This window comes from Pelophylax lessonae (assembly GCF_965119305.1).
Source record: "Pelophylax lessonae genome assembly, chromosome: 5".
Taxonomy (NCBI): Eukaryota; Metazoa; Chordata; class Amphibia; order Anura; family Ranidae; genus Pelophylax; species Pelophylax lessonae.
Window position 1 is genome coordinate 257,057 of NC_138772.1, and position 14,764 is coordinate 271,820.

The following is a 14,764-nucleotide window of genomic DNA, read 5'->3' on the forward strand; positions in this document are numbered from 1 at the left end:
AGAGGACAGGGAAAAGGCGGAAGTGTTAAATAATTTCTTCTCTTCAGTCTTCACAAAAGAATTGGGGGTCTACACGAACCTAGCTTGTAAGGCCGAACTAAACAACACACCTCAGGAAATGCCGCCATGGCTAACAGAAGATAGACTTAGAACTAAACTAGAGAAACTTAACATAAATAAATCACTGGGACAGGATGGCTTGCACCTGAGGGTTCTTAATGAGCTCAGCCAGGTGATTGCCAGACCATTATTCTTGATCTTTAAGGATAGTTTACAGACAGGTATGGTGCCAGCTGATTGGAAAAAAGCCAACGTGGTACCAATATTTAAGAAGGGGCCGAGATATATCCCGGGTAACTATAGGCCGGTCAGCCTAACATCTGTAGTCTGCAAAATTTTGGAGGGGATGTTAAGGGACCAGATACAAGACTTTAGTAATGAAAACGGTATTATTAGTAGTAATCAGCATGGATTCATGAAAAATTGTTCTTGCCAAACCAGTCTATTAACCTTCTATGATGAAGTGAGCTGCCACCTAGATAAAGGAAGGTCTGTGGATGTGGTGTATCTGGATAATGGAAGGTCTGTGGATGTGGTGTATCTGGATAAAGGAAGGCCTGTGGATGTGGTGTATCTGGATAAAGGAAGGTCTGTGGATGTGGTGTATCTGGATAATGGAAGGTCTGTGGATGTGGTGTATCTGGATAAAGGAAGGCCTGTGGATGTGGTGTATCTGGATAAAGGAAGGTCTGTGGATGTGGTGTATCTGGATAAAGGAAGGTCTGTGGATGTGGTGTATCTGGATAATGGAAGGTCTGTGGATGTGGTGTATCTGGATAAAGGTAAGCCTGTGGATGTGGTGTATCTGGATAAAGGAAGGCCTGTGGATGTGGTGTATCTGGATAAAGGAAGGCCTGTGGATGTGGTGTATCTGGACTTTGCAAAGGCTTTTGACACCGTTCCCCACAAACGCTTACTGTACAAACTAAGGAAGGTAGGTATGGACCATAAGGTGAGTACCTGGATAGAGAACTGGCTCCAGGGGAGAGTCCAGAGGGTGGTGATTAATGGGGAGTACTCGGATTGGGCGGGTGTGGAAAGTGGGGTCCCCCAGGGTTCTGTCCTGGGACCAATCCTGTTTAATTTATTCATAAATGATCTAGAGGAGGGGATATCGAGTACAATCTCAGTATTTGCGGATGATACTAAACTAAGCATGCCAATATCTTCTATGCAGGATGTGGAAACCTTACAAGCGGACCTGAACAAAATAACGGGGGGGGGGGGGGCAACTACATGGCAGATGAGGTTTAATGTTGAAAAATGTAAAGTAATGCACCTGGGTGCCAGAAACCAGAAAGCAAGCTACTCACTAGGGGGGAACCTCTGGGGGAGTCTAGGATGGAAAAGGACTTGGGGGTACTGGTAGACAACAGGCTTGGCAGTGACATGCAATGCCAAGCAGCTGCAAGCAAAGCCAACAGAATACTGGGATGTATAAAAAAGGGGATTCACTCCAGAAATAAAGAGATTATTCTCCCGCTCTACAAGACTCTGGTCCGGCCACATCTGGAGTATGCTGTCCAGTTCTGGGTACCGGTCCTCAGGAAGGATGTGCTGGAACTGGAAAGAGTCCAGAGAAGGGCAACAAAAATAATTAGAGGAATGGAGGACATCAGCTATGAGGAAAGACTACAAGCACTGAACCTATTCTCTCTGGAGAAGAGACGATTGAGGGGGGATATGATATCAATGTACAAATACTGTACTGGTGACCCTAGCATAAGGAACAAACTATTCAGAGAGAGGAGATACAATAAGACGCGTGGCCATTCACTAAAACTAGAGGAAAAAGAGTTTAACCTTAAAATACGCAGGGGGTTCTTCACTGTCAGAGCAGTAAGGATGTGGAATTCTCTTCCACAAGCAGTGGTATCAGCAGGGAGCATCGATAGTTTCAAAAAACTATTAGATGGGCACCTTAAAGACCACAACATACAGGGGTATACAATGTACAACATACAGACATACAGGGGTATACAATGTACAACATACAGGGGCTATACAATGTACAACATACAGGGGTATACAATGTACAACATACAGGGGTATACAATGTACAACATACAGGGGGTATACAATGTACAACATACAGGGGGTATACAATGTACAACATACAGGGGGTATACAATGTACAACATACAGGGGTATACAATGTACAACATACAGGGGGTATACAATGTACTACATACAGGGGTATACAATGTACAACATACAGGGGGTATATAATGTACAACATACAGGGGTATACAATGCACAACATACAGGGGTATACAATGTACAACATACAGGGGGTATATAATGTACAACATACAGGGGTATACAATGTACAACATACAGGGGTATACAATGTACAACATACAGGGGGTATATAATGTACAACATACAGGGGTATACAATGCACAACATACAGGGGTATACAATGTACAACATACAGGGGTATACAATGTACGGTTAACAGCAAACATACACACATCATAGGTTGAACTGGATGGACTGATGTCTTTTTTCAACCTCACAAACTATGTAACTATGTAACTATGTAACTCTGGAGATACATTCCAAACCTGACCCCTCCAGAGATGCAAGACCTGGTCTGAGATTGAAGTTCCCCTCAGTCTTATTGCAGGAAAGTCCACATTTTGCAGCCACTTCCTTGTGCCATACAATTCAATATTTCATCAATTTTAATATTGCTGTATGTGCAGCCTGAGATCTGTTCACTTGTACTGGGTGCAAGTGAAGTAAAGGATTAATGTGGCGATGGTAATATACAGTATATAATTTGACAGTACGACACCCTGTGATGGTGTAAGAAGGGTTAAGCGGCCCCAGGGTTCTCATCAGTACAGGGTTAGGGGCTCCGGGATAGAGAGGGAACTGGTTGGTTGTTCAGCATCCTCTGGGATTAGAAGATCCTGCAATGGGTCCTGGAAGTTGCCCAGGGGGTTTGGAGAGACTTGGAAGGAATGAAGTATTCAATGCAGGGTCGGTGATTTACCAGCACATTAAAGTTCTTTAAGGATAGGGGTTGACAGCAATTCAGAGTTCCACCCAGGACAGAGGAGGTCTCTGCCCGGGGTCAAGGTGGGAGCCAGTGTAGCTAGAGGTGGATCTGAGCAGAGAGAGTTCTGGGTTCTGCTTGGAGGATATAGACAAGGCCTAAGCCTGAGGGCCAGAATAATGCGAAGTGAGAGCCAGGAGACTGAAGATTATGACTATAGAAGAGAGAAGCTGAACATTCCCTAGGGGGGGGTAACCCTTGTTACATGGGGTCAACTCACTAAGAGTAAAATAACGTCAAATAAAATGCAGTAAAAATAGCTCTTGCGTTAAATCCATTTTGAAAGTGAAATTCACTAAGAGATGTGCGGTGAAGTTTAGATTATGCGGTAATTACATCATAATTTCATGCTGTAATTTATCACATTAAGCTGGTTGCTAAGGAGCCGGCCAGGAAGCCAGCCGCCGCGTCCTTGACAACAGATGACTCATCAGCTGTCAGTGGGTTTCCCGTTGACAGCGGAATGTAATGAAAACATGCCGGCAATCAAAAATTAAGAACAAAAACAGCTTGGGGTTCCCCCCAAAATCCATAGCAGACCCTTATTTGAGCATGCAGCCCGGGAGGTCAGGAAAGGGGGAGGATGAGCGAGCGGCCCCCCTCCTTAACTATACCAGGCCACATGACATGCCATCAACATGGGGACAAGGGTCTCTTCCCCACATACCTGGACTGTGCTTGTGGGGGTCTGCAGGCAGGGCGCTTTTTGTAATCTGGAAGCCCCCTTTAACAAGCCGCCCCCCAGATCCCGCCCCCCCCATGTGAATGAGTATGGGGTACATTGTACTTCTACTCATTCAAGCGGCCCCCCAGATCCCGCCCCCCCCCCATGTGAATGAGTATGGGGTACATTGTACTTCTACATCAAAAATAAATAAAAAGAAGAAATAAAAACACACACTGTTTTTGACAATTCCTTTCTTAAAGAAAAAATGTCCCCCGAAGTAGATCCATCGTCAATCACGCCGCCCGCCGCCGCCACCACTGGACCCGAAAGAAGAAGAAAAAAAAACCTCCAGCCCCGACGAACACTCCAGCGGTGTGCCTTGTCCTCTCTTTGACAGTTCTTGAATAGCTAAGGGGTGACGTCATAGGCCAGGAGCATGCTGGGGCAGTGAAGTCACACAAGGGCGGGGCCACCGATGACGTCACCCGGTGACTCCCCCCCTTAGCTATTTGAAAACTGCCAGACAGAGGATAACGCACTCTGCAGGAGCCTTCCTCAGGGCCAGAGTTTTTTTTTCTTCTTATTTTTCCGGTCCGGCTGTGTGGCGGTTTGATTGATGTTGGATCTACTTTAGGGGATTTTTTTTTTTTTTTAAATAAAGGATTTGTCAAAAACTGGATGTGTGTTTTTATTTCTTTTTGATACTTCTTTTGATGAATAAGTGGAGGTACTTTGTACCCCATACTCATTCACATAAGTGGGGGCGAGACCTGGGGGCCCTCCTGTCAAAGAGGCTTCCAGATTCTGATAAGCCCCCCCGCCCGCAAACCCCCACAACCACCGCCCAGGGTTGCTTGGCAGAAGCCCCCCCCACCCCAAAGCATCCCCCCCATGAGTGCATGTGGCCTGGTATGGTTCATGAGGGGGGGGGGGGGGGTTCTCGCTCATCTCCTCTCTTTCCTGACCTGCCAGGCTGCATGCTGTGATAAGGGTCTGGTATGGAATTTGGGGGGGACCCTACGCTGTTTTTTTTTACTTGTTATGTTGGCGTGGGGTTCCTCTTAAAATCCATTCCAGACCCAAAGGACCCCCATGCTGTTTTTTTTTTTTTTTTTTTTTAATTGTCGGGATTTTTTTTTACATTTGCTGTCAGCGGGATCCGCTGACAGCTGATGAGTCAACCGCTTCCCGGCCCGCTCCTTAGCAACCAGCTACAAGAGGGGGGACCCCCCACACTGTTTCATACAAACACCGCATGCTACACCGCCAGCAAAACCCCGGTGATAATGCTTTTTACTCTCTGTTCCGCTGGTGAATTGGACTTAGGAGCTTACTTACCGCATGGTGTTTTGGTGATATTTACCGACACATTATTCATTCTGTGGTAAATACTGCATAATCGCTATTTTTAAACTTTTTTTTTTGTGAATTTACTTTTTTTACTGCATGCAATAATTTATGCAAACGAGTCACGTGACCGTGTTATCGCATGCAGTAAACGTCAGTGAATTGACCCCATAGTTAGCCTGGTGGAATAAAGACACAAGTCCATCCAATTCAACCAAAATAAGAAAAAAAATAAAAACACACATAGAAAACCTCCATATATACAGTATATCACAAAAGTAAGTACACCCCTCCCATTCTATCTTTTCATGTGACAACACTGAAGAAATGAGACTTTGCTACAATGTAAAGTAGTGAGTGTACAGCTTGTATAACAGTGTAAATTTACTGTCCCCTCAAAATAACTCAACACACAGCCATTAATGTCTAAACCGCTGGCAACAAAAGTCAGTACACCCCTAAGTGACAATCTCCAAATTGGGCCCAAAGTGTCAATATTTTGTGTGGCCGCCATTATTTTCCAGCACTGCCTTAACCCTCTTGGGCATGGAGTTCACCAGAGATTCACAGGTTGTCACTGGAGTCCTCTTCCCCTCCCCCATGATGACATCACAGAGCTGGTGGATGTTAGAGACCTTCCCCTCCTCCACCTTCTGTTTGAGGATCCCCACAGATGCTCAATAGGGTTTAGGTCTGGAGATGCTTGTCCAGTCCATCACCTTTACCCTCAGCTTCTTTAGCAAGGCAGTGGTCATCTTGGAGGTGTTTGGGGTCGTTATGTTGGAATATTGCCCTGCCCCCCAGTCTCTGAAGGGAGGGGATCATGCTCTGCTTCAGTATGTCACAGTACATGTTGGCATTCATGGTTCCCTCAATGATCTGTAGCTCCCCAGTGCCGGCAGCACTCATGCAGCCCCAGACCATGACACTCCCACCACCATGCCTGACTGTAGGAAGACACACTTGTCTTTGTACTCCTCACCTGGTCGCCCCCACACACGTCTGACACCATCTGACACCAAATAAGTTTATCTTGGTCTCATCAGAGCACAGGAGACGGTTCCAGTAATCCATGTCCTTAGTCTGCTTGTCTTCAGCAAACTGTTTGTGGGCTTTCTTGTCCATCATCTTTAGAAGAGACTTCCTTCTGGGATGACAGCCATGCAGACCAATTTGATGCAGTGTGTGGCGTATGGTCTGAGCACTGACAGGCTGACCCCTCCCCCACCCCTTCAACCTCTGCAGCAATGCTGGCAGCACTCATACGTCTATTTCCCAAAGACAACCTCTGGATATGACGCTGAGCACGGCACTCAACTTCTTTGGTGGACCATGGTGAGGCCTGTTCTGAGTGGAACCTGTCCTGTTATACCGCTGTATGGTCTTGGCCACTGTGCTGAAGCTCAGTTTCAGGGACTTGGCAATCTTCTTATAGCCTAGGCCATCTTTATATAGAACAACAATTATTTTTTTCAGATCCTCAGGGAGTTCTTTGCCATGAGGTGCCATGTTGAACTTCCAGTGACCAGTATGAGAGAGTGAGAGCGATAACACCAAATTTAACACACCTCCCCCCATTCACACCTGAGACCTTGTAACACTAACGAGTCACATGACACCGGGGAGGAAAAATGGCTAATTGGGCCCAATTTGGAGATTGTCACTTAGGGGTGTACTGACTTTTGTTGTCAGCGGTTTAGACATTAATGGCTGTGTGTTGAGTTATTTTGAGGGGACAGTAAATTTACACTGTTATACAAGCTGTACACTCACTACTTTACATTGTAGCAAAGTCTCATTTCTTCAGTGTTGTCACATGAAAAGATAGAATGGGAGGGGTGTACTTACTTTTGTGATATACTGTATATATGGAGGTTTTCTATGTGTGTTTTTATTTTTTTTCTTATTTTGGTTGAATTGGATGGACTTGTGTCTTTATTCCACCAGGCTAACTATGGGGTCAATTCACTAACGTTTACTGCATGCGATAACACGGTCACGTGACTCGTTTGCATAAATTATTGCATGCAGTAAAAAAAGTAAATTCACAAAAAAAAAAGTTAGAATGGGAGGGGTGTACTTACTTTTGTCAGATACTGTATACAATCTATACCCAGAACTCATCCAGAGGAAAGGAAAAATAAAGATAATGCAGCAAAGAATGATCCAATTTCCTCCAGCAGGGGAAAAAAACTCCTCCCTGACCCCCCGAGAGGCAATCAGATATTCCCTGGATCGCCTTTACCTATAAATATTGATGTTATAATTATAATCGGGTGCTTTGCATGAATGTGAATATTTCTCAGTGGAAATAAACGTATAATTATATCCAATGGTATAATATAATATTGCTTCTATAATATATGCACTATATTACCAAAAGTATTGGGACGCCTGCCTTTACACACACATGAACTTTAATGGCATTCCAGTCTTAGTCCGTAGGGTTCAATATTTAGTTGGCTCCGCCCTTTGCAGCTATAACAGCTTCACCTCTTCTGGGAAGGCCGTCCACAAGGTTTAGGAGTGTCTATGGGAATGTTTCACCATTCTTTCAGAAGCGCATTTGTGAGGTCAGGAACTGATGCTGGATGAGAAGGCCTGGCTCGCAGTCTCCGCTCTAATTCATCCCAAAGGTGCTTTATTGGGTTGAGGTCAGGACAGTCAAGTTCCTTCACCCCAAACTCACTCACCCATGTCTTTATGGACCTTGCTTTGTACACTGGTTCAAATCATTTGGTGAAGGGGGGATTATGGTGTGGGGGAAGGGGGGATTATGGTGTGGGGGGAGGGGGGATTATGGTGTGGGTGTAGGGGGGATTATGGTGTGGGGTTGTTTTTCAGGGGTTGGGCTTGGCCCCTTAGTTCCAGTGAAGGGAACTCTTAAGACGTCAGCATACCAAGACATTTTGTTAATTTCATGCTCCCAACTTTGTGGGAAAAGTTCAACCTCAACCCGATAGAACACATTTGGGGATGAATTAGAGTGGAGACTGCAAGCCAAGCCTTCTTGTCCAACATCAGTGGCTGACCTCACCTTCTGGAAGAATGGGGAAACATTCCCATAGACACTCCTAAACCTTGTGGACGGCCTTCCCAGAAGAGTTGAAGCTGTTATAGCTGCAAAGGGCGGAGCCAACTCAATATTGAACCCTACGGACTAAGACTGGGATGCCATTAAAGTTCATGTGTGTGTAAAGGCCGGCGTCCCAATTAGGGATGATCAAACGGTTCGGGTCGACCATCAGTTCGGCCCGAACATTGGCTGTTGGAGGTTCGGCTGAATTTAGAACTTTTTGCTGAAAAAGTTCGGAATTCGGCAACCAGAACCGACCAAAATGCAATGGGCCAGGAAATGGGCTTTAAAAGCCTGTGATTGGACCAGAACCATTAGTAAAAGCCAATTGAGGGGGCAGGAGAATGCTAGGAATGTGATTGGAGTGACTAGGGGGTCCCTAGGCCAATCATTAGTGAATACGCCCCCCAGTATATAAGATAGTCCCCGCCAAATTCCTAGCATTGTTATACAGGGACATGGAAGAGAGTGGAAGCAGTTCTGTTAATTTTACTTGAAAAGTGTCATTTAGCATTTATTAGTGTGAGGAAAGGGATATCTAGTGTAGTTAGGGTGCTCCTTTACACTTTAGTTAGATGCAAAAATTTAGTTTCTGTAGGGAAAGTGTTAAGTGTCAGGGGACCGTAATGTAGTGTAGGGTGAACTGACAGTGACTGCTATGGCAGGGTGACCAAACCCTTCCGTATCAGGGTGACCGCTATAGAGAAAAGATTGTTTCTCTAAAGTCACATTCAGTGCACTAATATGGCTTCTCGCCGGTCAGCTTGCTTTTTGGCTGCAGGCGTTTATTGGGATTTTTTGAGATAATGTTTGGAGTCAGGCATGACATCTGAACATGTGTATAGGGGGTATATATACACACACATGTCTGTATATATACACCTGCACATATATAGGTGTGAAAGGAGCAGAAAACACTACTTGCGCTAATGAAATAATTAACACCAATATGGTTACACTCCTATCACACCTATATATGTGTAAAATACATATAAGTATGTGTGTATATATACCACTATACAGAAGTTCAGATGTTTTGCCTGCCTCCAAAGAACCCCAAAAAATGCCCAAAAAAACGCTAGCGCCAAAAAAAAAACGCCCAGGTGTGTTGCAGGCATTTTTTTGGGGTTTTTAGAGGCAGGCAAAACATCTGAACTTGTGTATATGGGTATATATACACACATACTTATATGCATATATACACCTAGACATAGACATTATATGTATTTTACACTTACACATATATAGGTGTGATAGGAGCGTAACCATATTAGTGTAAATGATTTCATTAGCGCAAGCATATATTTCTGCTACTATCACACCTATATATGTCTAGGTGTGTATATACATATAAGTATGTGTGTATATATACCCCTATACACAAGTTCAGATGCTTTGCCTGCCTCAAAAGACCCAAAAAATGCCCAAAAAAACACTTGCTACTAAGCCAGCAATGTGTGAAAAGAGAGAAGCCACTAACCTGTTCTATAAGTGACCTAATACAAACAATCTCTTTTTTTCTGGTTCTGGACATGAAACTTCACAGGTACACTTTTTAGACCCCCCAGATACTAAATCCAAATAATTTTCTTTTTTTTTTTTTAATTTTTTCAATAATTGTCTCTCTATCAAAAATGACAATTTTTAAGAACTTTTTTTGTGTGATTAATATTCCCTGGGGTATGACCCAGAACCCTAGGCACTTTTTAGGGGCATTTATTGGGTTTTAGGGCTTCAAAATGGTGTTTTTTGATTACCGAAGTTCGGGTCCCATTGATTTCAATGGGGTTCTGAAATCCGGGCCGAACTTTCGGGAAGTTCGGATGTTCTGGCCGAACCAAACTTTTGAAAAGTTCGATCCCTAGTCCATGTATGGGAGGCTAAATGTAGCCAAACTGATTGATCGGTCAACTTGGGTACAACCAGCATGCCGGATGTATGCAATTATTGCCAGCGGCTATTATAGCTGCTAGCAATAATCACTGGGTTCTCCCACCCCCCTCCCCTCAGTGGGTGGTTGCAGGAAACAAAGTCGCCCCATCTATGGCCGGCTTAAGCTCGGTTCCTCTGATCTCTCCTCATAGCTGAGCTCCTCCATGCCTCTTATTCTAAAAGAAGATTTACTGAGTGGACACGTCCTTGAAAGTCCTACATCCGAGCTCATTTCCCAACAAAATCTACACTGGTGACTGACCATAAAAATGAAGTCTGTTCTACAACGTATGACCCAAAGCTGGTGGTCACCTGACCATCACACCCGTATGACATCACATTCCAGAACCATGGCCATTATTATGGAGTTGCCCCCTCCTCCCAAGGACGTTAACAAGGTTTCCCCTGCCCACCCTCCTACATTTGTAGCTATAACACCCTCAACTTTTCTGGGAAGACTTTCCATAAGATTTGGGAGGGTGTCTGTGTACTGATGTTGGATGAGACCTGTCTCCCAATTGGAGTTCCAATTCATCCCAAAGGTGATCAGTAGGGATGAGGTCGGGGCTCTGTGCAGGACACTCGAGTTCCTCCACACCAAACTGGTCAAATCATGTCTTTATGGATCTACGTAGTTCCACTCTTATGGGAAGGTTTCCCACAAGATTTTGGAGGGTGTGGGAATTTGTGTCGATTTGTGAGGTCAGGTACCGATGTTGGATAAGAAGACCTGGCTCACCGTTGGTGTTCAAAATCACCCCAAAGGTGATCAGTAAGGATGAGGTTAGGGCTCTGTGTAGACACTCGAGTTCCTCCACACCAAACTGGTCACCCCATGTCTTTATGGATCTGGCCCACACTGGACACCCCATGTCTTTATGGATCTGGCCCACACTAGACACCCCATGTCTTTATGGATCTGGCCCATACTGGACACGCTATGTCTTTATGGATCTGGCCCACACTGGACACGCTATGTCTTTATGGATCTGGCCCATACTGGACACCCCATGTCTTTATGGATCTGGCCCATACTGGACACACTATGTCTTTAGGGATCTGGCCCACACTGGACACACCATGTCTTTATGGATCTGGCCCATACTGGACACGCTATGTCTTAATGGATCTGGCCCATACTGGACACGCTATGTCTTTATGGATCTGGCCCATACTGGACACGCTATGTCTTTATGGATCTGGCCCATACTGGACACGCTATGTCTTTATGGATCTGGCCCACACTGGACACCCCATGTCTTTATGGATCTGGCCCACACTAGACACCCCATGTCTTTATGGATCTGGCCCACACTGGACACACCATGTCTTTATGGATCTGGCCCATACTGGACACCCCATGTCTTTATGGATCTGGCCCATACTGGACACACTATGTCTTTATGGATCTGGCCCACACTAGACACCCCATGTCTTTATGGATCTGGCCCATACTGGACACACCATGTCTTTATGGATCTGGCCCACACTAGACACCCCATGTCTTTATGGATCTGGCCCACACTGGACACCCCATGTCTTTAGGGATCTGGCCCATACTGGCCACACCATGTCTTTAGGGATCTGGCCCATACTGGACACCCCATGTCTTTATGGATCTGGCCCACACTAGACACCCCATGTCTTTATGGATCTGGCCCACACTGGACCCACCATGTCTTTATGGATCTGGCCCACACTGGACACGCTATGTCTTTATGGATCTGGCCCATACTGGACACACCATGTCTTTATGGATCTGGCCCACACTAGACACCCCATGTCTTTATGGATCTGGCCCATACTGGACACCCCATGTCTTTATGGATCTGGCCCATACTGGACACACCATGTCTTTATGGATCTGGCCCACACTAGACACCCCATGTCTTTATGGATCTGGCCCACACTGGACACGCTATGTCTTTATGGATCTGGCCCACACTGGACACCCCATGTCTTTATGGATCTGGCCCATACTGGACACGCTATGTCTTTATGGATCTGGCCCATACTGGACACGCTATGTCTTTATGGATCTGGCCCATACTGGACACGCTATGTCTTTATGGATCTGGCCCATACTGGACACACCATGTCTTTATGGATCTGGCCCATACTGGACACACTATGTCTTTAGGGATCTGGCCCATACTGGACACACCATGTCTTTATGGATCTGGCCCATACTGGACACACCATGTCTTTATGGATCTGGCCCACACTAGACACCCCATGTCTTTATGGATCTGGCCCACACTAGACACCCCATGTCTTTATGGATCTGGCCCACACTGGACACCCCATGTCTTTAGGGATCTGGCCCATACTGGCCACACCATGTCTTTAGGGATCTGGCCCATACTGGACACCCCATGTCTTTATGGATCTGGCCCACACTAGACACCCCATGTCTTTATTGATCTGGCCCACACTGGACCCACCATGTCTTTAGGGATCTGGCCCATACTGGCCACACCATGTCTTTAGGCATCTGGCCCATACTGGACACACCATGTCTTTATGGATCTGGCCCATACTGGACACACTATGTCTTTAGGAATCTGGCCCACACTAGACACCCCATGTCTTTATGGATCTGGCCCACACTAGACACCCCATGTCTTTATGGATCTGACCCACACTGGACACGCCATGTCTTTATGGATCTGGCCCATACTAGACACACCATGTCTTTATGGATCTGGCCCATACTGGACACGCTATGTCTTTAGGGATCTGGCCCACACTAGACACCCCATGTCTTTATGGATCTGGCCCACACTAGACACCCCATGTCTTTATGGATCTGGCCCACACTGGACCCACCATGTCTTTAGGGATCTGGCCCATACTGGCCACACCATGTCTTTAGGGATCTGGCCCATACTGGACACACCATGTCTTTAAGGATCTGGCCCACACTGGACACACCATGTCTTTATGGAGCTGGCCCACACTGGACACCCCATGTCTTTATGGATCTGGCCCATACTGGACACCCCATGTCTTTATGGATCTGGCCCACACTGGACACACCATGTCTTTATGGATCTGGCTTTCTACACGGGGGGGGGGGGGGGGGCACAGTCATGGTGGAACACATAAGGGTCTTCACAAAACTGTTACCACAAGATTGGAAGATCAGAATTGTCTCGGTATGATGGAGGATTACTAGCACCTTTCACCGGAGACACCTGAACTCCATTGTCCCCATAGTGTATCATTGTGTTTTCTGAAGGTACTCACCGGTATATGGGCCCCAGGTTCTGGAAGTTTTCCTCCATGACGAGGTGCATGTACCGGAAGCTGTTCTTCCTCCAGAACTGGAAGAGGTTGAACCAGGCGCTGCGTCCAGTGGTGGGAATGGCCTCATAGGGTAGAGTCTGGCTGGCCAATGAACCGTCTTCCCTGGCCTCATGGATGAGGGGGGCTGTGGACAACCTGGAGAGGCCGGTCCATAGGGGACTTGTAGGGTCCAAAGTACGGCACCTCATCAAACATGACCCAATTTGACGAGCAGCTGCTTTCTCCAACATGGCTGGAGGGTCTGTATGTTCTCTGTATGTTCTCCGTATGTTCTCTGTATGTTCTCTGTATGTTCTCTGTATGTTCTCTGTATGTTCTCTGTATGTGACCTGGTCTTCCTCTCCTCACGTGTTGCTCTCAGATGTCACGCCTTCTCATCGCTCCATCCAATCATTGATAGGAACTCGGAATATCTCTGAGCGATCGGTGCTGGAATATTGGACTGGAGCTCTTGGTGTTCCACTCTCTGAGCGATCGGTGCTGGAATATTGGACCGGAGCTCTTGGTGTTCCACTATCTGATCGATCGATGGTGGAATATTGGACTGGAGCTCTTGGTGTTCCACTCTCTGATCGATCGATGGTTGAATATTGGACTGGAGCTCTTGGTGTTCCACTCTCTGATCGATCGATGCTGGAATATTGGACTGGAGCTCTTGGTGTTCCACTCTCTGAGCGATCGATGCTGGAATATTGGACTGGAGCTCTTGGTGTTCCACTCTCTGATCGATCGATGGTGGAATATTGGACTGGAGCTCTTGGTGTTCCACTCTCTGATCGATCGATGCTGGAATATTGGACTGGAGCTCTTGGTGTTCCACTCTCTGAGCGATCGGTGCTGGAATATTGGACTGGAGCTCTTGGTGTTCCACTCTCTGATCGATCGATGCTGGAATATTGGACCGGAGCTCTTGGTGTTCCACTCTCCCAGTACAGAGTCCCAGCTGGCCGATGCTGGTCTCCTGACTCCGGGACTGACGTATATACACAAGTTATCAGTACATCTTTCCATGACACGGAGTCCCCCCTCCCCTGGACCACCCTCCCCTCCCCCCCCCAACCCCGACCTCTCCTAGATCTTCTTATCACCCACACAACTCTTCTGTTTGAAGTGATGAGTAATAAATCAGATCCATTCATCTTCCAATTAGAAGTTCTGGAAAGTCCCTCACCTATTACATACTGAAGCTGGACATAGAGGGGGGGGGGGGGGGTTATCTGACGGGGCGATTGAACCCCCCATTATTTCCTAAAAATAAAATTCGGTGTTAGCTGGAGTTTGGCTTTATTTTATTTTTCATAAAGTGAAT

General features: G+C 46.2%; 1 protein-coding gene across 1 annotated transcript in view; it reads right to left on the minus strand.

Annotated features, from left to right (window-relative positions):
- The window catches only part of LOC309557174 (cytochrome P450 11B, mitochondrial), a 48,573-nt gene extending 34,864 nt beyond the window's left edge, over window positions 1–13,709 (minus strand). The window contains exon 1 of the mRNA XM_082259831.1: window positions 13,396–13,709. Within this exon, the coding sequence (XP_082115957.1) occupies window positions 13,396–13,685 (290 nt within the window). The 5' untranslated portion in view covers window positions 13,686–13,709. The remainder of the gene's footprint in view (window positions 1–13,395) is intronic.
- Window positions 13,710–14,764: the final 1,055 nt, after the last annotated feature.